General features: G+C 64.6%; 1 protein-coding gene across 2 annotated transcripts in view; it reads right to left on the reverse strand.

The window, feature by feature from the left end:
• The window catches only part of AP2A2 (adaptor related protein complex 2 subunit alpha 2), an 80445-nt gene that overhangs the window by 22705 nt on the left and 33427 nt on the right, over nt 1-24313 (reverse strand). For both annotated transcript variants that reach the window (XM_029059395.2, XM_029059394.2), the window contains exons 2-8: nt 20640-20708; nt 8973-9115; nt 6603-6796; nt 4940-5069; nt 3215-3316; nt 1732-1840; nt 897-1044 (exon numbers count right to left, since the gene is read on the reverse strand). In XM_029059395.2, coding sequence (XP_028915228.1) covers nt 897-1044; nt 1732-1840; nt 3215-3316; nt 4940-5069; nt 6603-6796; nt 8973-9115; nt 20640-20708 — 895 coding nt within the window. The remainder of the gene's footprint in view (nt 1-896; nt 1045-1731; nt 1841-3214; nt 3317-4939; nt 5070-6602; nt 6797-8972; nt 9116-20639; nt 20709-24313) is intronic.

Raw genomic sequence — 24313 nt, forward strand, 5'->3', positions numbered from 1 at the left:
GCCAGCAAACCCAGTCCGAAGCGACGGAGATGACCACGCTGACGGGACTCTGACCGGGGGATGGGGGAGTTGCCAAGGAGATGTATTTCTCCCCTCCCAGAAATCTGGATTACTAAGAGTAATAAGAACTCCGGTATCCGTTAAGCACTTACTACGTGTCAGGCACCGTACTAAGCACCGGGGTAGACGGTAGATAATCCGGGAGGGCACGATCCCCGTCCCGCATGGGGCTCACAGCCGTCATCCCCATCTTATAGACGAAGAAACCGGAGGCCCCGAAAAGCGAAGCGACTCGCCCGCGGTCACCCGGCGGGCAAGGGGCGGAGCCGGGATTAGAACCCGGGTCCTCTGACTCCCAGGTTTGGGCTCCTTCCATCAGGCCACGCTGCTTCTGGGTGTTCTACCCAGAGACCCATCTCTGACTCTGAGCTCCGACGGGGAACCCCCAGACCGAAGGTGGAGGCGGGGGGCGGGGGACGGGTGGGAGGTTCAGGCCGGAGCAGAGGGCAGAAAGCACGGGCCGGGGAAGAGGGCGGAGGGTACAGGTGGGGGGGGGGGGTGGGGGGGACTTGGGCCGGGGCGGTGGGTTTAGCCTGAGGTAGAGGGCAGGGGGCACAGGCCAAGACGGAGGGCGGAGGGCTCGGGCCGGGGCACGGGGGGCAGGTCGGAGCAGAGGGCAGAGGGTACAGGCGGGGTAGGGGGGCAGAGGACTCGGGCCGGGGCAGAAGGTTCAGGCCGGGGCAGAGGGCAGAGGGCACGGGGCAGAGGACCCGGGCTGGGGCCGAGGGTCCGGGCAGCGGCGGAGGGCAGAGGACTCGGGCCAGGGCACAGGGAAGGGGCCGGAGGGCACGGGCCCCGGGCCGGGGCAGAGGGCACAGGTCGGGGCGGCGGCTGACCTGTCATGGTGGATGATGAGGCTGATGGCCTCGAACAGGACGGCGTTCTTGGCGTTGGAGTGCTGGACCTTCTTGGACTTGGGCGGCTCCTGGGCCTTGTTGAGGACGGTCTCCAGGCACTCGGTCAGGCGTCCCCGCACCGCGGGGTCTGCGGACCCGGGCCCGGGGCGGGGGTGAGGGCGGGGCCGGACCCCCGCCGCCCCCGCGACCCCGGCCGACGCGCCTCCGAGAACCGAGTTCTCCTCCCGGCTGGGCCGGCCCCGGCCCGCCGGCTGACCTCGGGCAAGCGACCCGACCTCTCCGTGCCTCGGTCCCCTCGTCCGTCCGAGGGGGATCCGGGCCCGGTTCTCCCTCCCTCCCTCTCGGACCTGGGCGGGGGCAGGGCGCGGGGCAAATAACCATCCCGCCCTCTCCCGAGCGGTCGGCGCGGCGCCCCGCCCACGGTTAGGCCGGAAGCTCCTCGAGGGCGGGCGTGACGGCCCCCGACTCCGCCGTACCGGGCCGAGCGCCCGGCGCGGCGCCCCGCGCGCGGTCGGCTGTCGAGCCCCTCGAGCGCGGGCTCGCGCCTCGGTTCTGTCGGACTCTCCCGGGCGCCGGGCCCGGCGCCCTGCCCACGGTGGACCGCGGGCTCCTTGAAGGCAGGGCTCGCATCCGCTGTGCCGTCCTCTCCCAAGCACCGCGGCGCTCGGTACGGCGCACGGAGCGAGCGCTTTACAAACGCCGCGACGATCGTCACGATCGCTAACTGAGCTAACGCTCCCGCGCCCCGCCTACGGTGGGCGCTCGCCCCGCCCCGGGCGGGCCGGCGGATCTCCCGGGCCCTCGGGGGCGGTACCTGGCGGCGGGTAGCCCTGTAGCAGCCGCAGGAGCTTCACGGAGAGCCACGGGGCCGGGACGAAATAGTAGGTGTAATCCTGGAGGTCCGTGGACGCCGACGTCACGATCTGTGTGGGGGACGGGGCCGGGGTGGCCGCGGCCGTCCGAGGGTCCCCGGGGCCTCCCGCCGCCCGCCCGAGCCCGGCCGGCGAAGACGGGAGCCCCGGGAGCCCGCCCGAGGCGGGGCCGGTGGCGTGCCCTGCCCCCGAAGGAGGGCGGCGCGGCGTCCGCGGACGCGGCCCGGCCCCGGCGGGCAGAAGGTCACGGGTTCTGATCCCTGCCCCGCCACCGGTCTGCTGTGGGGGAAGTCGGCGTGGCTCGGGGGGAGGAGCCCGGGCTTGGGAGGTCATGGGTCCGACTCCCGGCTCTGCCCCTCGTCAGCCGGGTGACTGCGGGCGAGTCGCTTCACCTCTCTGGGCCTGGGCTCCCTCGTCGCTAAAACGGGGATTAAGACCGGGGGCCTCACGTGGGACGGCCTCATTACCCCGTATCTCCCCCAGCGTTTAGACCGGTGCTCTGCGCACGGTAAGCGCTTGACAGACGCCGACATTATCAGAGAGGCAGCGTGGCTCGGTGGCAAGAGCCCGGGCTCGGGAGTCGGAGGTCGTGGGTTCGAATCCCGGCCCCGCCCCTTGTCGGCCGGGTGACCGTGGGCGAGTCATTTAACTTCTCTGCGCCTCGGTTCCCTCAGCTGTTAAAACGGGGGCGAAGACCGGGAGCCCCCCCGCGGGACGACCCGACGACCCCGTATCTCCCCCAGCGCTTAGAACGGTGCTCGGCCCGTAGCGGGCGCTTAACGGATACCGATATTATTATTATTATTACTTCACTCCTCTGGGCCTCAGCTACCTCATCTGTCAAATGGGGATGAAGACGGTGAGCCCCACCTGGGACAACCTAATTATCTTGTATCTACCCCGGTGCTTAGAACGGTGCTTGGCACGTAGTAGGGGCTTAACAAATACCGACGTTATTCTTCACTTCTCCGCGCCTCAGTTCCCTCATCTGTAAAACGGGCGTTAAGGGCGTGAGCCCCAGGTGGGACGGGGACCGCGTCCCACACGGTTCGCTTCTATCCACCTCCGCACTCAATACGGCACCCGGCGCGTGGTAAGCGCTTAAGTACCATAACCGTTACGATCGTGATTATCGTCATTCCCGGCAGCGAGGGGGAGCCGGGGCCCGGGTTCCGACCCCAGCCTCGCCACCGTCGAGCCGGGTCACCTCTGCCGGGTCACCTCACCTCCCCGGGCCTCAGTTTCTACGTCCGTCGCTTCACCTTTCCGTGCCTCAGTCTCCACATCTGTCGCGTGGGGATCTGACACGTATCTCCCCCCCCCCCGCCCTTCGACGGGGAGCCCCGTGGGGGGGGGGGGGAGGGGCCCGGGGTCGACGGATGGAGGAGACCCCCCGCCCCCCCCGCCCCGGCCCCGGCCCCTCACCCTGCTCAGCCTGGAGACGGCCAGGGACACGGACGTCTTGAATTCTTCCGGGTTCTTCTGGGCCAGCGTGGTGATGAGGCTGGTGGCGGCGGTGACCACACCCTGGGGGGACGACGACGACGAAGCGCGGACCCCGTCAGGCCGGACGGGGCCCCCGCCCCCGGGCCCGCTCGGCCCCCGGCGCCCTCCCTCCCGGGACCCCGCCGCTCGTTCCCTCGCGCTTACTCCGCGCAGAGCGCCGTACCGAGCGCCTCCGAAACATCCCCGGTCTATCTGACCCTCTCCCGCTCTAAACCGGGGGCTCATCGAGGGCGGGGGGCGCCTCCGCCGACTGTGCCGCGCCGTCCTCTCCCGAGCGCCCCTCCTCCCCGTCCCTCCGCGCCCCCCCCCCCCCGGATCCCAGCGGCGACGACTCCCGCCCCCTTCGGAGCCTCGCCGGGGACCCGCCTCCTCCAAGAGGCCTCCCCTGGCTGCGCCCTCCTCTCCCTTCTGCGTCGCCCCGACTTCCCTCATCCCCGGCCCCCCCCCGGCCCCACCCCGCCCCGCCAGATCTGCCCGGACTAAAAGCTCGTCTGGGGCAGGGATCGTGTCTGCTCCTTCTGTGGCGCGGTCCTCTCCCAAGCGCCCGGTACAGCGCTCTGCGCGCCGTAAGCGCTCCATAAATATGACTGACTGAAGAGCCCGGGCTTGGGAGTCAGAGGTCGTGGGTTCTGATCCCGCCTCCGCCACTCGTCAGCCGGGTGACCGGGGGCGGGTCACTTGGCTTCTCTGTGCCTCAGTGACCTCATCCGGAAAACGGGGATGAAGCCGGCGAGCCCCGCGGGGGACGACCCGTCGACCCCGCACGCCCCCCGGCGCTCGGAACAGCGCTCGGCACGTTGTAAGCACTTGACGGATACCGGCATTATCATCGTCATTGTCGTTACCGTCATTATTCAAATCGGGGATGGAGACCGCGAGCCCCACGTGGGACAACCGGACGGCCTCGGATCCACCCCGGCGCTTGGCACACCGTAAGCGCTTAATAATGACGGCGTCTGTTGAACGCTTCCTAGAGAAGCGGCGTGGCTCAGGGGAGAGAGCCCGGGCTTAGGACTCAGAGGCCGCGGGTTCCGATCCCGGCTCCGCCACCGGTCAGCCGGGTGACCTTGGGCGGGTCGCTTCGCTTCTCGGGGCCTCGGTGACCTCCTCTGTAAAATGGGGGCGAAGACCGGGAGCCTGACGTGGGACGACCCGATGCCCCCGTATCCCCCCCCCCCCCCGGCGCTTAGGACGGTGCCCGGCACCTAGGAAGCGCTTAACCCATACCGACATCATCATCGTCGTTACGGGCCGGGCACCGTTCTAAGCGCCGGGGGGGATACGGAGGTCATCGGGCGGTCCTACGCGGGGCTCCCGGCCTTCGTCCCCGTTTTCCGGATGCGGTCGCCGAGGCCCAGAGAGGCGAAGCGACTCGCCCACGGTCACCCAGCCGACGGGCGGCGGAGCCGGGATCGGAACCCGTGATCTCTGCCTCCCAGGCCCGGGGCTCTTTCCACCGAGCCGCGCTGCGTCTCTTATTCTTATTCTGCTTATCACTGTCAATCATCATCCCGGGAGCCCCCGGGGAGGCAGGGAGCGGGTCGGCGCCGCCGGGCCGGTTCTCGCCCCGCTGCCCGGGCAGGTAGCCGGCGGGGGCGGGGTTGGGGGGGTGGCGGGGCGGCCCCGGGGAGGGGCCCGGCTCACCAGGTGCTGGTCGTTGAGGAGGTGGACGACCCGAGAGGTCCAGTCGCCCATGGGGACGAGGTCCGGGGACGTTCGGTAGAGGCGCAGCAGGCAGAGGGCGGCGCTCTGCTTCACGCTGTCCATCGTGTCTCTGCAAGACCGGCCCGGCCCCGCCCGGTGAGAGCCCGGCCGGACCCCCCCCCCCAAACCCGCCGGCCCCCCGCCGGCCCCGGCCCGGCGGAACAACGGCGGGCCTCGTCCCCACTCCGCCCCCCGGGTGCCCTCGGAGAATCATCCCCGACGTCGACGGCGCTTCACTTTGTTCATTCCCCTATCCGTTTCGTCGACGAGACGTACGTCACCCCGATCCTGTCAATAATAATAATAATTCCCCTCGATCCCGTCTAGCGCCATCGTTCTCGTCCGTCCGTCTCCCCCGATCGGACCGTGAGCCCGGCACGGGGCGGGGACCGTCTCTATCTGGCGCCGATCTGTCCATTCCAGGCGCTTAGGCCAGTGCTCTGCACGTAGGAAGCGCTCAGTAAATACTATGCAACGAATGGGACTCGTTAAGCGCGTACTGCACGCCGAGCCCTGTTCTGAGCACCGAGGCAGATACAAGCTCCTCGGGTATATAATGACGTCGGTATCCGTTAAGCGCTTCCTACGTACCGAGCGCCGTTCTGAGCGCTGGGGGAGATACGAGGTTATCGCGTTGTCCCGCCTTAAATGCCGGCGTCATCATTATCGCGATGACAGCGTCGGTATTTGTCAAGCGCTTACTACGTGCGGAGCGCCGCTCCGAGCGCCGGGGGAGACACGGGGTCGTCATCGGGTCGCCCCGCGTGAGGCTCCCGGCGGACGCCCGTTCGACCGATGAGGTCACCGAGGCCCAGAGAAGTGAAGTGACCCGCCCACAGTCGCACGGCTGACAAACGGCGGGGCCGGGATTCGGACCCGTGCCCTCTGACTCCCAAGCCCGGGCTATCATCGTTAGTATTTTCACTTCTCTGGGCCTCAGTTCCCCCATCTGGAAAATGGGGATGAAGACCGGGAGCCCCGCGCGGGACACCCCGATGACCCCCCCGCATCCCCCCCGGCGCTCCGAACAGCGCTCGGCACACAGCAAGCGCTTCGCAGACACCGTCGCCGTTATTACGGTAGATTCGGCTCGACCGACGGGGACGGGGTCCACCCTGAAGCGCTCGGAACCGCCCCGGCGCTCGGTCCGGCGCCCGGCGCACGGTAAGTGCTTAACGGATCCCATTCCGTGGCTCAGTGGAAAGGGCCCGGGCTCGGGAGTCCGGGGTCATGGGTTCGAATCCCCGCTCTGCCCCTCGTCGGCCGTGTGACTGTGGGCACTTCGCTTCTCTGGGCCTCGGTTCCCTCATCTGCAAAATGGGGGTGAAGACCGGGAGCCCCACGTGGGACCACCTGAGGACGCTGTCTCTCCCCCAGCGCTCCGAGCGGCGCTCTGCACGTAGTAAGTAAGCGCTTAACGGATACCGACATTATTAAAACGGGGCCGGGGCGAAGGGGGGGGGGGACGGGCGCGGGACCCCGGGGAGGGGGCGCTCCGCGAGGGAGGGAGGGGAGGGAGGGGAGAGGGAGGACCCCCTCCCCGGCCCCGGCGGCCGCCCCGCGGCTCCCCCGCCGCCCCCCGGTCCCCGGGGGCGCGGCTCACCCGGCGACGAGGATCTTGGGAATCTCCCCGGCGAAGGCCTCGGCCATCTCGCGGCTGCCCACGTTGGCGATGCAGTGCAGGGCCAGGCCCATGAAGGTCGGGTTGCGGCTGGCCAGGTCGTTCTTGATGGCGTTGTTGATCAGGCGGATCAGCTCCGAGTTCGAGTTCACCAGCACGGAGATGAACAGGTAGCCCTGCGCGGGGAGGCGGGGACCGGGTCGGGGACCGGGCGTCGGGGGAGGACCCGCCCGAGGCCCACACGCCTCTCCCTCGCCGTCGCGGTGGGCAAGGAATGTACGTTGACGGTCGTCTCGGGCTCCCAAGCGCTCGGTCCAGTGCCCCGCGCACGGCGCGCGCTCGACGGATAGCGCCGAATGATCCACTGAGGCGTCGGATCCCCGCTCCTCCCTCCGAGCCCGAGAGCCCCGGGTGGGAAGGCGGCCGTGCGCGGCCCGGTCTCGCTCACCGTGGGCGGGGAACGCTGTCCTCTCCCAAGCGCTCGGTACAGTGCTCTGCACACGGGGAGCGCTCAATAAACACCACTAATGTCCGTCTAGACCGAAAGCTCGTGGTGTCCTCTACCGAGCCCCCCACCCTTTCTAAGACGGTACGCCCGGAGTGGGCAGGGACTGTCTTTACGGCTGAACTGTACCTTCCAAGCGCTCGGTACAGTGCTCTGCACACGGTAAGCGCTCAATAAATCCGTCTGAATGAACGGACTGCTCTGCACACGGCGCTCAATCAAGTCGACTGAACGAACAGTGCTCCGCACACAGTGGGCGCTCAATCAATCCGGCCGAATGAATGCAGCGCTCTGCACACTGTCGGCGCTCGCTAAGTCCGGCTGAATGAATGCAGCGCTCCGCACACAGCGCTCAAGAAATCTGACTGAGTGAATGAACGCATGAACGAATGAACGAACGAATACAGTGTTCCGCACACTGTCGGCGCTCGATAAATCCGACCGAGTGAATGAACGAATACAGTGTTCCGCACATAGCGCTCACTTACTATGACTGAATGAATGAATACAGTGCTCTGCACACAGTGCTCAATAAATCTGAGTGAGTGAGTGAATGAATGAATGCAGTGCTCCGCACACAGTCAGCGCTCGATAAATCCGACTGAATGAATGAATGCAGTGCTCCGCGCACAGTGCGCACTAAATATGACCGAATGAATGAAAACAGTGCTCTGCACACACGCGGCGCTCAATAAATCCGACTTACTGAATGAATGAATACAGTGCTCTGCACGCAGCGCTCGATAAGTCCGACTGCGTGAATGAATGAATACAGTGCTCCGCACATCGCGCTCACTGAAGATGACCGAATGAATGAATACGGTGCTCCGCACACAGTCAGCGCTCGATAAACCGGACCGAATGAATGCAGTGCTCCGCACATCGCGCTCACTCAAGATGACCGAATGAACGAAGGCAGCGCCCCGCGCACAGTCGGCGCTCGATAAATCCGACCGAATGAACGAAGGCAGCGCTCCGCCCGCAGCGCTCGATGAACCCGACGGAGTGAGCCAACGCAGTGCTCCGCGCACAGCGCTCACTGAAGATGACTGACTGAATACCGCGCTCCGCACACGGTCAGCGCTCGATAAATCCGACCGAACGGACGCAGCGCTCCGCACACGGTAAACGCTAGGTCGATCCCGCGATGAATGCAGTGCCACTGTCAAGCTGTACATTCCAGACGCCTAGTCCGGTGCTCCGCACGCAGCGCCGGACGAACGCTACGCACACGGAGAGCGCTCAATAAATAAGACGGACCGAACGAGTGAATACAGCGCTCCGCACACAGCCAGCGCCCGATAAATCCCGCCAACGTCCGTCCCGTCCCCCCCCCCCCCCCGGCCCCGTCAGACCGCAAGCCCGTCGCGGGCAGGGAACGTGTCCGTCTCTTGCCGCGCCGCACCCCACCAAGCGCTCAGTCCAGTCCTCCGCCCACCTCAGGCGCCGGCCAAATCTGACCGGACGAATGAACGACCGCTCTCTCATTCATTCAGTCGTATTTACTGAGCGCCTCCCCGGTGCGGAGCCCCGTACGGAGCGCCGGGAGGGGACGGATCGGCGACGGAGAGAGACGGCCCCCGCCCTCCGACGGGCCCGCGGCCCGATCGGGGCTAGACGGGCGGACGCGATTCATTCGTTCGGCCGCATTTACTGAGCGCTCCGCGCAGAGCGCTGGAGCGAGCGCTCGGAACGGACAGTCGGGCGGCGGACGATCCCCGCGCGGCGCCGGGTACGGGGCGGCGCTCGGTAAGCACGGCGGACGTTCCCGCGAGCGGGGCGGGGGCCGGGCCCGAACGGCGGGGCCGGGGTCCCCTCCCGAGCGCCGCGCCCGCGCTGCCCCTCACGATCTGCTTCTCGGTGTATCTGTTGGAGCTCAGGAGGTTGACGGCCTCCATGTGGCCGAAGTCGATGTCGTGGCCCAGGAGGAAGATGAAGAGCAGCTTGCAGACGTATTTCTTCTTGCTGTAGCCGTCCAGGGCCTTGTCTCCTGGGGGACGGGAGTCGGGGGGACGGACGTCGGTCCCGGGGGGGTCTCCCGCCGCCCCCCCCCCCCGCCCCCCAACCGCGCTCCGACCCCAGGGGTCCGCGGGTGCCGGGCGGGTCGCCGCCGGGACCGAAGCGGCGCGGTCCGGCGGAAAGAGCCCGGGGCTTTGGAGTCCGAGGTCGTGAGTGCGAATCCCGGCGGCCGGGTGACCGTGGGCGAGTCGCTTCACCTCTCTGGGCGGAAAACGGGGATGCGGGCGGTGAGCCCCACGGGGGACGGCCCGATTCCCCCGCGCCCACCCCGGCGCTCGGACCGGTGCTCGGCACGTGGTCAAGCGCTTAACCGATCCCGACGTTGTTGCTGTTATTATTATTAAGCGGGGAGCCGAGAAAATCCGAGAGAGCGGCGGTGCGCTCTCAGAAGCGGAATGGCGACGGCGGCGGTTAAGCGCTTACCACGCGCCGACCCCCGTTCCAGACGCCGCCGGGGTGATAACGGTAACGGTCAGGTTGCTGTTCGTTAAGCGCTTACTAGGGGCCGAGCGCCGTGCCGAGCGCCGGGGGAGAGACGGGGTCGGGTCATCGGGGCGTCCCACGCGAGGCTCCCGGTCTGCGTCCCCATTTGACCGACGAGGGAACTGAGGCGCAGAGAAGGGAGGCGACTCGCCCACGGTCACCCGGCTGCCGAGGGGCGGCCCCGGGGTACACACAAGGTAAGCGGGTTGTCCCCCGTGGGGCGCCCGGGCTTCATCCCCCTTTTCCAGATGAGGGAACTGAGGCCCAGAGAAGTGAAATGACTCGCCCCAGGTCACGCGGCGGACAACGGTGGGGGGCGGGATTAGAACCCGCCCCTCCCGACCCCCCGAGCCCGCGCTCTCTCCACCGGGCTGGGCCGCCGCTCTGTCTGGCGGAGCCAGCCCGGCCTGGCGCTCGGAGGGCCCGGGTTCCGATCCCGGCTCTGCCGCTTGGTCAGCTGCGTGACTTCGGGCGGGTCGCTTCGCTTCTCAGCGGGGCTCAGGGGAAAGAGCCCGAGCTTGGGAGTCGGGGGGGGGGGGGGCACGGGTTCGAATCCCGGCTCGGCCACTCAGCTGGGCGACCGCGGGCGAGTCACTTCACTTCTCTGGGCCTCAGTTCCCTCATCGGGAAAACGGGGACGAAGACCGGGAGCCTCACGTGGCACAACCTGATGACCCTGCATCTACCTCGGCGCTGAGGACGGTGCTCTGCGCAGAGTAAGCGCTTGACACGATACCAGCGTTATTCTCCTCGGTGCCTCGGTTTCCTCATCTGTGAAGTGGGGGTGAAGCCCGGGAGCCCCACCTGGGCCGACCCGATGATCCCGGATCTCCCCCAGCGCTTAGAACGGTGCTTGGCGTAGGGAAGCGGCGTGGCTCAGCGGAAGAGAGCCCGGGCCGGGGAGTCGGGGGTCAAGGGTTCGAATCCCGGCTCCGCCGCCGGTCAGCCGGGTGACCAGTGGGCGAGTCACTTCGCTTCTCTGGGCCTCAGTTCCCTCCTCTGGAAAAGGGGGATGAAGACGGTGAGCCCCACGCGGGACGGCCCGGCGGCCCTGCGTCTCCCCCAGCGCTCGGAACGGTGCTCGGCCCGTAGTAGGCGCTTAACAGATCCCGGCGTCATCGTCCTTACACAGTAAGCGCTTCACAAACACCGTCTCCATTAGAAATGAGCGCTTAGTACGGGGCTCCGCCCACGGGAAGCGCTCAGTGAATACGACGGCCCGGTAAGCGCGTAGTACGGCGGCGTGGCTCAGTGGAAAGAGCCCGGGCTCGGGAGTCGGAGGTCACGGGTTCGAATCCCGGCTCCGCCACCCGTCAGCTGAGGGACCGTGAGCGCCTCACTTCGCTTCTCTGTGCCTCGGCGACCTCACCTGGAAAATGGGGGTGAAGACCGCGAGCCCCACGCTGGGCCGACCCGATGACCCCGGATCTCCCCCGGCGCCTGGAACGGCGCTCGGCACGTAGTGGTGGGCGCCTGACGGATACCGGCACGATTACGGGGCTCCGCCCACGGTCCGCGCTCGGCAGATACCCCCGGGGACGGGGATGACGTCGGTCTGGAACCCGTGACTCGGCGCGACCGCCAGTTAGCTCTCCGGAGGCAAGGAGAGGCGGCGGGGAAACGTCGCTCCGGCGGCCGGGATTCACGGGATTACCGGAACGCTTCCCGGGAGGGGGCCCGCCCTCGCGCGCGGTTCTCACCCGGCCCCAACCGGCCGCTCGCGGCTGCTCGGCGGCTGGAGGCCGACGGCCGGGCCGCGGGGGAATTGGCCGAGAGGGGAAGATCGGGCCGCCGCCGCCGCCATTTAACTGCTTCCTGATAACGATGACGACGATGTCGGTATCCGTTAAGCGCCTACTACGTGCCGAGCACCGTTCTGAGCGCCGGGGGGGACACGGGGGAATCGGGCCGTCCCGCGTGGGGCTCGCGGTCTTCCTCCCCATTTGACAGACGAGGTGGCTGAGGCACGGAGAAGTTTAGTGACTCGCCCGAAGTCACACAGCTGACGAGCGGCCGAGCCGGGATCCGAACCCGTGAGCTCTGCCTCCGAAGGCCGCGCTCTTTCCGCCGAGCCACGCCGCTTCTCCGATAATAACCACCAAAGTACTCGTTGAGCGCCTACTGTGGGCCAAGCAACGTCCTAAGCGCTGGGGTGGTAACAGTTACGAGGAATTTCGGTTTCCCATTCCACCGTAGCAGCGGTCATCGGTAAATTATGGTTTTTCCACTCGATCGGATCTGTCGAGGGCGCGGCGCTGTACTAAGCGCACGGAAAGGATGATACGGCGGGGAAGGGAGACGATCCCCGCCCACAACGGGCTCACGGTCCAGAAGGGGGGAGACGGGCATCGAAGCCAGAAAAGAGGCATCGACAGGAAGCGCTTAACAAGGACCGACGTCATTATTTCATCATCAATATAAATAAACGGAATCACAGATACGCAGAGAATAGCGTCGGTATTTGTTGAGCGCGCCGAGCTACGTGCCGAGCACCGTCCTAAGCGCCGCGGGGAGATCCGGGGTCATCGGGTCGTCCCACGGGAGGCTCACGGCCTTCGCCCCCGTTTGACAGACGAGGGAACCGAGGCACAGGGAAGTGAAGTGACTTGCCCGCGGTCATTCATTCGCTCGGTAGGATTTATCGAGCGCTTACTAGGTGCAGAGCACCGGACTAAGCGCTTGGAGTGAACAAGTCGGCAACGGAACGGTCACGCGGCCGACAGGCGGCGGGGCAGGGATTCGAACCCACGACCCCTGACTCCCAAGCTCGGGCTCTTTCCACCGAGCCGCGCCGCTTCTCTCTATTCTCTATCGTCTCCACATACGCGTCGAAACAACCGAACTGGGGTTAATAGAAATAAACAGAATTACAGCGACGTACGTAGATGCGCCCAGGCAGCGCGGCTCCGTGGAAAGGGCCCGGGCTCGGGGAGTCAGAGGTCGTGGGTTCTAATCCCGGCCCCGCCGCCCGACCGCTGGGTGCCCCTGGGCGAGTCACAACCTCTCCGTGCCTCAGCGACCTCATCTGTAAAATGGGGACGAGAAACCGGGAGCCCCACGCGGGACAGTCGGATGCCCCCGCATCTCCCCCGGCGCTCACAACGGTGCTCGGCACATAGTGGGCGCTTAACAGATACCCACTATTAAGCGCTGTGGGGCGGGGGAGAAAGGGAGTTTGACGGGGTGAGGTGGGGGGCGGGGGGGAGCCGAGGAGAAGGGGTCTCAGTACTCGCTAAGCGCTTACTAGGTGCCGGGCACCGTCCTAAGCGCTGGGAGGGGTGCGGGGGGGGAATCGGCTTGTCCCCCGTGGGGCTCACAGCGTTCCTCCCCGTTTGACAGCTGAGGCCACCGAGGCCCGGAGAAGCGAAGCGACTCGCCCGAGGTCACCCGGCAGACCGGCGGCGGAGCCGGGATCGGAACCCACCACCTCCGACTCCCAGGCCCGGGCTCCCGCCACCCGAGCCTAGACGGAAGGGAGAAGCGGCCCGGCGGAGCGGCCCGAGGCCGGGCCCGGGGGGGGGGGGGGGGGGGGGGGGGTCGCGGGTTCGAATCCCGGCTCCGCCGCTTCTCTGCTGGGGGGACCCCGGGCAAGACCGCGAGCCCGTCGTTGGCTAGGGACTGCCTCCGCTTGTTGCCGAGTTGTACCTTCCAGGCGCTTAGTACGGCGCTCCGCACACAGCGAGCGCTCGATAAATACGACTCGATGGAAGTCCCTTTACTCCGGGCCTCAGTTTCCCCATCTGTAAAGGGGGGATCGAGAGGGCGAGCCCCCCCCCCACGGGACGGGGACCGCGTCTAACCCGATCCGCCCGGATGCGCCCCGGCGCTTAGTACAGCGTCCGGCACATAGGAAGCGCTTAACCGAACCATTATTACCGATAACGCAAGGCGACGGGGTTGGACGGAGTCCGCGTCCCACGTGGGGCCCGTCGTCTCGATCCCCACTCTCCGGACGAGGGAACTGAGGCCCGGGGAAGTTAAGCGACTCGCCCGGGGTCACGCGGCATTCATTCAACGGTATTTATTGAGCGCTTACGAGGCGCAGGGCACCGTACTAAGCACCTGGGGCGGACAGATCGGCAACGGATAGAGACGGTCCCCGCCCGACGACGGGCACGGCGGACAAGCGGCGGAGCCGGCATCCGAACCCAGGTCCTCCTGACTCCCGGGCCCGGGCCCGACCCACTAGGCCGTGCTGCTTCCTCGGGGGTCTCGCCGTGCGGCGGGCGCCGTGCCGGGCACGGGGGTGGGCTCGGGACGATCGGGGCGGACGGAGTCATTCATTCGGCGCGGCTCGGGGGAGAGAGCCCGGGCTTCGGCGTCGCAGGTCACGGGTTCGACTCCCGGCCCCGCCACCCGGCGGCCGGGTGACCGCGGGCGGGTCGCTTCGCCTCCCCGGGCCTCGGTGACCTCATCTGTCAAATGGGGAGTGAGCGGGAGCCTCACGGGGGACGACCCGATGACCCCGAATCTCCCCCAGCGCGTCCAACGGGGCTCTGCGCAGAGTAAGCGCTCAACAGACGCCAACGGTATCGTCATTCATTCATTCATTCCTCCGTACTTACTGAGCGCTTCCTGTGGGCAGAGCACCGGAGCGAGCGCTCGGGAGGGACGACCCGGCCCCGGAGGGAGAGGGTCCCTGCCCGACGGCGGCTTTCCAGTCTCCGTCCCAGCCCGCCCGCTCCGCTCCTCCGCCGCTGACCCCCTCGGTCGCTGACCCCGGGACGCCGCCCGGCCTCAAATCCCGCGGAGAAGCCCGTCACCGGGCAGGGACCGAGCTGTCCGTCCCGAGCGCTCGGTCCGGTGCTCTGCACATAGTGAGCGCTCGGTACGTACGACTGAACGAACGACCCTCCCCCGCCTCACTCCAGCGCGGCCCCTCGCGGGTGACCGTCCCGCTCGATGGGCAGTCACGGTCTCGCGCGCGATGTCCGACCGCAGAGCCCGGGACGGGCCGCGGGCCGCGCTCTCGCCGCTCCACGGAAGGGAGGGCGTCACGCGGCCGACGATCAGCATAACCATGCTGACGTCGGTGTGCGTGAAGCGCTCACTCCGTGCCAAGCACTGTTCTAAGCGCTGGGCACCGTTCTCCTCGGCCCCCCGGTCCCATCCGGCCGATTACACGGCCCGGGCCCCCCGGCCCGGTCAGGCCCTCCCGCGGGCCCGGAACTCGGTGGGAGCTGCCCGGTCATCGCGCGACTTATCCGTATTCATAATAATAGCAGTAAGTGCGGCACTCGTTACCCGCTACGTGCCGGGCGCCGCGCTAAGCGCCGGGGTGGATTCATTCGATCGTAGCGCGCCAAACACTGAATTAAGCGCTTGGTGGATACAAGCTAATCAGGATGGTCCACCGTCCTTGTCCGTCCCGCCCCGGGGCTCACATTATTAATCCCCATTATTAATAATAATAATAATAATAATAATGATGTTGGTATCCGTTAAGCGCTTCCTACGTGCGGAGCACCGTTCTAAGCGCTGGGGGAGATACGGGGTCATCGGGTGGTCGCACGTGGGGCTCACGGTTAATCCCCGTTTTCCCGATGAGGTCACCGAGGCCCAGAGAGGCGAAGCGACTCCGCCCACGGTCACCCAGCTGACGGGTGGCGGAGCCGGGATTCGAACCCGGGACCTCTGACTCCCGAGCCCAAGCTCTTTCCGCCGAGAAGCGTGGCCTCTCTCTTGAGAGAAATGGGGTCGCGGGGCTAATAACGGTAATAATAACAGTATTAGTTAGGCGCTCACTACGTGCCAAACCCTGTTCTAAGCGCCGGGGTAGATGCAGGGCGATCAGGCTGTCCTCCGTGGCGCTCACGGTCTCAATCCCCATCTTACAGCTGAGGGAACCGAGGCCCGGGGGAGTGAAGCGGCTCGGCCGCGGTCACCCGGCAGACGGGAGGCAGAGCCGCGATCAGAACCCACGACCTTCCGACTCCCGGGCCCGGGCTCTACCCACTAGGCCCCACGGCCTCCCGGTAGGTAAGCGACTCGCCCGAGGCCCCACAGCGGCCAGGCGGCAGAGCCGGGACGAGAGGCGCCGGCGCTCGACGCCGAGCGAGGCTCCGGCCGAGATTTCCGGCTCCCGAGGACGTCTGAGGTCGTATTTCATAACCCGCCCGGGGACTTGAGCGACGCTTTCCGGCGGGCGGGCCCCTCCGCCGAGCCCTCTGTCCGGCCGGCGCTTCCTCGGGGGGGGGGGGGGCACACGGCGCGCGGCCGGCGAGGGCGGCATCGGAACCCGGACCCCAGAAGCGGCGTGGCCTAATAATAATAATAATGTTGGTATTTATTAAGCGCCTACTACGCGCCGCGCACCGTTCCGAGCGCCGGGGGCGGCCCGGGGCCACCGGGCCGTCCCACGGGAGGCTCACGGTCTCCCTCCCCGTTTGACAGATGAGGGAACGGAGGCCCGGAGAAGCGAAGTGACTGGCCCACGGTCACCCGGCTGACGGGGGGCGGGGCCGGGATTCGAACCCGCGGCCTCCGACTCCCAAGCCCGGGCTCTCTCCGCTGAGCCGCGCCGCTTCTCCAGCCCCGAAGGGCCCGGACCCGGGAGTCGGGGACGTGGGCTCTCACCCCGCCTCCGCCACCGGGCTGCCGGGTGACCTCGGGCAGGTCATCTCCCAACGTGAGGTGGGTAGAGCCCGGGCCCGAGAGTCAGGCGGCCGTGAGTTCTCATCCCGGCTCCACCGCTTGATGACGACGGTATTTGTTAAGCGCTTACTACGTGTCAAGCACCGCTCTGAGCGCCGGGGGAGATACGAGGTCACCGGGTTGTTCCACGTGGGGCTCGCCGTCTTCATCCCCAGTTTACAGAGGGGGTCGCCGAGGCCCAGAGAAGCGAAGCGACCCGCCCGAAGTCACCGGGCCGACGAGCGGCGGAGCCGGGATCCGAACCCGCGACCTCGGACTCCCGAGCCCGGGCTCTTTCCACTAAGCCGGGTCGCTTCTACAGTAACGGTATTGGTTAAGCGCTTCCCACGCGCAAAGCACCGTTCCAAGCGCTGGGGGCGACACGGAGCGATCAGGTTGTCCCAGCGGGGCTCACGGTCTTCCTCCCCGTTTTCCGGGTGAGGTCACCGAGCCTCAGAGCGGTGAAATGACTCGCCCGAAGTCACCCGGCCGACGAGCGGCGGAGCCGGGATCAGAACCCGCGACCTCGGACTCCCGAGCCCGGGCTCTTGCCATTAATAATAATAATAATAACGATGTTGGCATTTAAGCGCTCACTCTGTGCAGAGCACTGTCCTGAGCGCCGGGGGAGATCCGGGGTCGTCAGGTCGTCCCACCTGAAGCTCCCGGTCTTCATCCCCATTTTCCAGACGAGGGAACGGAGGCCCAGCGAAGCGGAGCGACTCGCCCGCGGCGACACAGCAGACGAGGGGCCGCGCCGGCATTCGAACCCGCGACCTCTGACTCCCGAGCCCGGGCCCTTTCCACCGAGCCCCGCTGCCGGCCCGCAGTGAGCGCCGAACGTTCATTCGTTCACTCAGTGGTATTTATCGAGCGCTTGCCGGGTGCAGAGCACTGGACTAAGCGCTTGGGACCGGTAACGGATAGGGACGGTCCCCGCCCTCCGACGGGCTCACGGTCTCATCGGGGGAGATTAATAAATACCGCCGCTATTATTAGCCGTCTTCCCAGCCGCCCCCGGCCCTATTCCATCCTCCTCACCGGGGCCCGGGGCCGGCCCGCGGCGGCTCCCGCTTTTCCCAACTCCACCGGCTCCATCCCATCGCCGCCGTCCTCGTCCGTCCGTCTCCCCCCGATCAGACCGTGAGCCCGTCGGAGGGCGGGGACCGTCTCTGTCACCGATGTGTCCGTTCCAAGCGCTCCGTCCGGTGCTCCGCGCCTAGTAGGCGCTCAATAAATACTCCCGAATGAATGAATGGTCTCTCTCTGTCACCGATGTGTCCGTTCCAAGCGCTCCGTCCGGTGCTCCGCGCCTAGTAGGCGCTCAATAAATACTATTGAATGAATGGTCTCTATCGGTTACCGATGTGTCCGTTCCAAGCGCTCCGTCCGGTGCTTTGCGCCTAGTAGGCGCTCAATAAATACTATTGCATGAATGGTCTCTATCGGTCACCGATCTGTCCGTTCCAAGCGCTCCGTCCGGTGCTCCGCGCCTAGTAGGCGCTCAATAAATACTACCGAATGAATGAATGGTCTCTCTCGGTCACCGATCTGTCCGTTCCAAGCGCTCCGTCCGGTGCTCCGCGCCTAGTAGGCGCCCAATAAATACTATTGAATGAATGGTCTCTATCTGTCACCGATGTGTCCGTTCCAAGCGCTCCGTCCGGTGCTCCGCGCCTAGTAGGCGCCCAATAAATACTATTGAATGAATGGTCTCTATCTGTCACCGATGTGTCCGTTCCAAGCGCTCCGTCCGGTGCTCCGGACCTAGTAGGCGCTCAATAAATACTATTGAATGAATGGTCTCTGTTACCGATCTGTCCGTTCCAAGCGCTCCGTCCGGTGCTCCGCGCCTAGTGAGCGCCCAATAAATACTATTGAATGAATGGTCTCTATCGGTTACCGATCTGTCCCTTCCAAGCGCTCCGTCCGGTGCTCCGCGCCTAGTAGGCGCTCAGTAAATACTACCGAATGAATGAATGGCCTCTCCCTGTCGCCGAATCGTCCGTTCCAAGCGCTCCGTCCGGTGCTCTGCGCCTAGTGAGCGCTCAATAAATACTACCGAATGAATGAATGAATGAATCTTTCCCACAGAAGTCCGGGGAATCATCCGCTCCCGCTTTTCCCGGCCCCCCCCGCCCCCCCAGCTCCGACTTTTTTTGGAAAGGCCGGGGCGGGGGCGGGGTTGAGAGCGTTCCCGGTTTTCCGGTCCCCGTCCCCCCCAGGTCCACCGGCTCCAACCTCCTCAGGGGGACCCGGGGGAAGATCCGATCCCGGTTTCCCCATCTCCCACTCCACCAACGCCGTCCTCCTCACAGAGGAGCGGCCCGGCTCAGTGGCCGGAGCCCGGGCCCGGGAGCCGGAGGTCGTGAGTTCTAATCCCGGCCCCGCCACCTGTCCGCTGTGCGACCGCGGGCGAGTCGCTTCGCTTCTCCGGGCCTCAGTTCCCTCATCTGGAAAACGGGGATGAAGACCGGGAGCCCCGCGTGGGACGACCCGATCACCTCGTATCGTCCCCAGCGCTTAGAACAGTGCTCGGCACAAAGAAAACGCGGCACGTAGAGAAGCGGCACGGCTTAGCGGAAAGAGCCGGGCTCGGGTGCCGGGGGTCGTGGGTTCCAATCCCGGCTCCGCCACTTGCCCGCCGTGTGACTTTGGGCGAGTCGCTTCACTTCTCCGGGCCTCAGTGACCTCCTCTGCAAAATGGGAATCAAGGCTGTGAGCCCCACGTGGGACAACCTGATTACTCTGCAACTACCCCGGTGCTTACAAGAGTGCTTGGCACATAGTAAGCGCTTAACAAATACCACGGTTTATTTCTCTGTCATTTCTGTATTTATTTACTAGTATCTACTATTTATCTACAAATACTAACATCATCATCATCATCTCTGGGGCGCTTAGAGAAGCAGCGTGGCTCAGTGGAAAGAGCCCGGGCTTGGGAGTCAGAGGTCATGGGTTCGAATCCCGGCTCTGCCACCTGTCAGCTGGGCGACCGTGGGCGAGTCGCTTCCCTTCTCCGGGCCTCAGTTCCCTCATCTGTCAAATGGGGATGAAGACCGTGAGCCTCACGCGGGACGACCCTCTCCCCCGGCGCTTAGAACGGTGCTCTGCACGTAGTGAGCGCTTAACAGGTACCACAGTTTATTCATCTGTCGTTCATCTATTTACCTCTCCTAACGTCCGCCTCCCCCCAGACCGTGAGCCCATCGTAACAGGGGACGTGTCTTTCTGTCGCGATACCGTGAGCCCGTGTCGGGCAGGGACCGTCTCTGTTGCCGAACTGTCCTTTCCAAGCGCTGAGTACGGCGCTCGGCACACAGTGAGCGCTCGATAAACACGACCGGATGGATGAATGAATGCCGTCCTCTCCCAAGAGCTCAGTACAGCGCTCTGCGCACAGTAAGCGCTCGACAAATACGACCGAATGAATGAAAGGGGACCGGGATGGCCCACTCCTGGTTTTCCCACCCACAATTCCATCCTCCTCACAGGGATCCTGATGGTCGGCTCCCAGGTATTTGCAAATAAATACGATCGAGTGACTACCGAGGCAAATAAACACGACCGATCGCCTGTCGACGTCTGTTTGTCTGCGCTGCCGTCCGTCTCCACTCCTAGACCGCGAGCGCGCCGCGGGCCGGGACCGTCCACCGTCTACTGCCGTGCTGGACTTCCCCAAGTGCTCAGTAATAATAATATCGGTGTTCGTCAAGCGCTCGCTACGTGCAGAGCACTGTTCCAAGCGCCGGGAGAGATACAGGGTCATCGGGTCGGCCCACGTGAGGCTCGCCGCCTTAATCACCGTTTTCCCAGATGAGGGAACTGAGGCACCGAGAAGCGACTCGCCCACGGCCGGCGGCAGGGCAGGGATTCGAACCCGCGACCGCCGACTCCCAAGCCCGGGCTCTTTCCACTGAGCCGCGCCGCTTCTCTAGTAGAGCGCTCTGCGCATAGTAAGCGCTCTAATAAATTCGACCGAGGGAATGAATGGACGTTTTCCCCACCCCCTACTCCACCCGTCTCCAGCGGCCAATACGGAGCCCCGGCGGCCTCCCTCACGGTCCCCGAACCGAGTCGGACTTCCGTTTTACTCATTCGTTCCTTCAACGGCATGTACCGAGCGCTCACTCCGTGCAGAGCACTGGACTGAGCGCTTGGGAGGGACAGATCGGCAACGGACAGAGACGGTCCCCGGCCCTTCGACGGGCCCGCGGTCCGATCGGGGGAGACGGGCCGACGAGAACGACGGCGACAAAGAGAGTGGAGGGGAAGGGCGTCTCGTGAAAACGACGGCGACTAAAGAGAATCGGGGCGACGTACAACTCATTAAGCAAAAGAAATAGGGCGATGAAGATAAGCCGTCGGAGCGTTCTCACCTTTGAATTTTGATCGGATGTTGGCCAGTTCTTTGTTTATCCTCTTGATTTCCGCTTCTTTACTTTTGCCTGAAAGAGAACACGAGAATCAGGGCCGAAATCGGAACCCCCTCCTCGTCAAAAACGCCCTCTCCTCCTTCGCTCGCCCCCCAGGGACCCGGTGAAGGTCCGGGCCCGTTTCCCCGCCCCGGGCCCGACACGCTCGCGCCGCTCCCCGGGATTCGAGACGGAGATTCGAACCCGCTTCCGAGGAGAGACCGCGGCGATCCGGACGGCTGCGGCGATCCCCAACGCTCAACCCGGAAGGCCGGGAATCCTCAAGCGGGAGAAGCGGCGCGGCCGGACGACGCGGGGCCGAGAGCCGGGAAGTTCCCTGACTCCGCCGCTCTTTTTAAAAAAATGGTAGTTTTTAATAATTACAGCTAATGATCACGGTACTTAAGCATAAGTACTTAGAGAAGCAGCGGGGGGGGGGGGGGCAGCGGAAGGAGCCCGGGCTCGGGAGTCAGAGGTCGTGGGTTCGTATCCCGGCTCTGCCGCTTGTCAGCTGTGGGACCGTGGGCGAGTCGCTTCACTTCTCTGGGCCTCGGTGACCTCATCTGTCAAACGGGGATGAAGACCGGGAGCCTCTCGTGGGACCACTCGATCCCCCTGTGTCTCCCCCAGCGCTTAGAACGGTGCCCTGCACACAGTAAGCGCTTAACAAATACCGACATCGTTATTATTATTTTCATTATTATCATTATTAAGCGCTTGCTAGGTGCCAAGCTCTCTGCTAAGCACTGGGGATGATACCAGTTAATCAGGTACACAGTCCCCGTCCCACACGGGGCTCGCAGGCTTAATCTGCAGTCTTGAGAGGCAACGTGGCTCAGTGGAACGAGCCCGGGCTTGGGAATCAGAGGTCACGGGTTCGAATCCCGGCTCTGCCACTTGTCCGCTGTGTGACTGTGGGCGATTCACTTCACTTCTCTGGGCCTCAGTTCCCTCATCTGTCAAACGGGGATGAAGACCGTGAGCCCCACGTGGGACAACCCGATGACCCCGTATCTCCCCCGGCGCTCAGAACGGTGCTCTGCACATAGTAAGCGCTTAACAAATACCGACATTATTAGTATTATTAACCTCCATTTTCCAGGTGAGGTAACTGAGGCCCAGAGAAGTTCAGTGTCTCGCCCAAGGTCACCCAGCTGATGTGGGGCGGAGCTGGAATTAGAACCCGGGTCCTTCCGACTCCCAGCGGTCTATCCACTAAGCCGCGCTGCTTCTCTAAGCGCTCATTAGGTCCCAGGTAATAATAATAATAATAATAATAATAATAATGATGTTGGTATTTGTTAAGCGTTTGCTATGTGCCGAGCACCGTTCTAAGCGCTGGGGGAGATTCAGGGGAATCAGGTCCCACGTGGGGCTCGCGGTCTTCATCCCCACTTTCCAGATGAGGTCACTGAGGCCCGGAGAAGTGAAGTGACTCGCCCACGGTCACCCAGCTGCCAAACGGCGGAGCCGGGATTCAAACCCGTGACCTCTGACTCCCAAGCCCGGGCTCTTTCCACTGAGCCGCGCTGTGTACTGTACTAGACGAGCTAGTCGGCTTGGACTCAGTCGCGGGGAAGCGGCAGGGCTGAGGAGTCAGAAGCAGACAGGACAGTCGAAACTTGCTGGGGAAGGAGGAGGAGGAAAAACTATCGATCGCATCTCTTTTTTCTGGGGTATCTGTTCAGCACTTACTAGGTGTCACACACTGTTCTAAGCACTGGGGTGGAGTCCCTGTCCCACTGCCCAAGCAGGAGGGAGAACGGGGTTCGAATCCCCACTGTATATATCTTCGTCACCCTATTTATTTTGTTACTGAGATGTACATCACCCCGATTCTATTTATCTATTATTTTAACGAGACGTTCTTCCCCTCGATTCTATTTATCGCCGTCGCTCTCGTCCGTCCGTCTCCCCCGATCGGACCGTGAGGGCCATGATCATGAACCCGACGACCCTGGATCTCCCCCGGCGCTTAGAACGGTGCTCGGCCCGTAGTAAGCGCTTAACAGATACCGACGTTATTTAGAGAAGCAGCGTGGCCCAGTGGAAAGAGCCTGAGCTTGGGAGTCAGAGGACGTGAGTTCTAATCTCGCCTCCGCCACTCGTCTGCTGTGTGACCCTGGGCAGGTCACTTCACTTCTCTGTGCCTGTAAAATGGGGATTAAGAATGGTGGTATTTGTTAAGCGCTTACTCTGGGCAGAGCACTGTTCTAAGCACTGGGGGGGGGGGGATACAGGGTGATCAGGTTGGCCCACGTGGGGCTCACAGTTTGAATCCCCATTTGACAGAGGAGGGAACTGAGGCCCAGAGAAGTGCAGTGACTTGCCCAAGGTCACACAGCCGGCAAGCGGCAGAGGCAGGATTAGAAGCCACGACCTCTGACTCCCAAGCCCGGGCCCTTTCCACCGAGCCACGCTGCTTCTGTGAGCCCCATGTGGGACACTCTGATCACCCTGCATCTACCCCAGCGCTCACAACAGTGCTTGGCACACAGTAAGCGCTTAAATACCATCACTATTATTATTATTACTCTGTGCGGAGCACTGGACCGGGCACTCGGGAGAGTCCACTGGAGTTACGGTCCGTGAACCCCACCCTCAAGGAGCTGACGGTCTACTGCGTGCCGGCAAACAGAGACACGGGAGTCGGAGGACCTGGGTTCCGATTCCGGCTCCGCCACCTGCCCGCTGGGTGACCTCGGGCAGGTCACTTCACTTCTCCGGGCCTCAGTCCCCTCATCTGGAAAACGGGGATTCGATCCCCGTTCCCCCTCCTATTTAGACGGTGGGCCCCATGCGGGCCAGGGACCCTGTCCCCCCGGAACGAATTTCATTCAATTCATTCGTTCAGTTGTATTTACTGAGCGCCGGGCACTGCAGTGACTGCTTGGGAGAGGATAACAGAACAGTGAACGGACAAATTCCCGGTCCATAATGAGGTGACAGTCTAGAGGGGGAGACAGACACGAATAGAAATAAATGAGCGGTGCGGGGCTGGGACGGGGGGGGTGGGGGCGGATGAGGAGAGGGAGCGAGTCGGGGCGACGCAGAAGGGAGGGGGAGAAGAGGAGAGGAGGGCGCAGTCAGGGAAGGCCTCGTGGAGGAGGTGGACCTCCGGTAAGGCTTTGAAGGGGGTGGGGGGAGAGTCATCGTCTGTGGGATTTGAGGAGGGAGGGCGTTCCCGGCCGGAGGTCGCCGGCGGGACAGGAGAGATGGAGGCCCAGCCAGGAGGGGAGCGGCGCCGGAGGGGCGGAGCGTGCGGGCTGCGCCGGAGAATAATGATAATGATAATGTCGGTATTCGTTAAGCGCTTACTCCGTGCCGAGCACTGTTCCGAGCGCTGGGGTAGACCCGGGGGAATCGGGTTGCCCCGCGAGGGGCTCACCGTCTTCATCCCCATTTTCCAGATGAGGTAACTGGGGCACAGAGAAGTTAAGCCACCTGCCCCCAGTCACACAGCTTAACAAGTACTCTGCTGATAATGACAGCGCTACCCGTTAGGCGCTTCCTACGTGCCAGGCGCTGTACCGAGTGCTGGGGCGGATACAAGCAAATCGAGCCGGACGCGGTCCCCGTCCCCTGTGGGGCTCACGGGCTCCTTCCCCGTTTTACGGATGAGGTCACTGAGGCCCAGA

This window comes from Ornithorhynchus anatinus, chromosome 3 (genome assembly GCF_004115215.2).
Source record: "Ornithorhynchus anatinus isolate Pmale09 chromosome 3, mOrnAna1.pri.v4, whole genome shotgun sequence".
NCBI classification, from domain to species: domain Eukaryota; kingdom Metazoa; phylum Chordata; class Mammalia; order Monotremata; family Ornithorhynchidae; genus Ornithorhynchus; species Ornithorhynchus anatinus.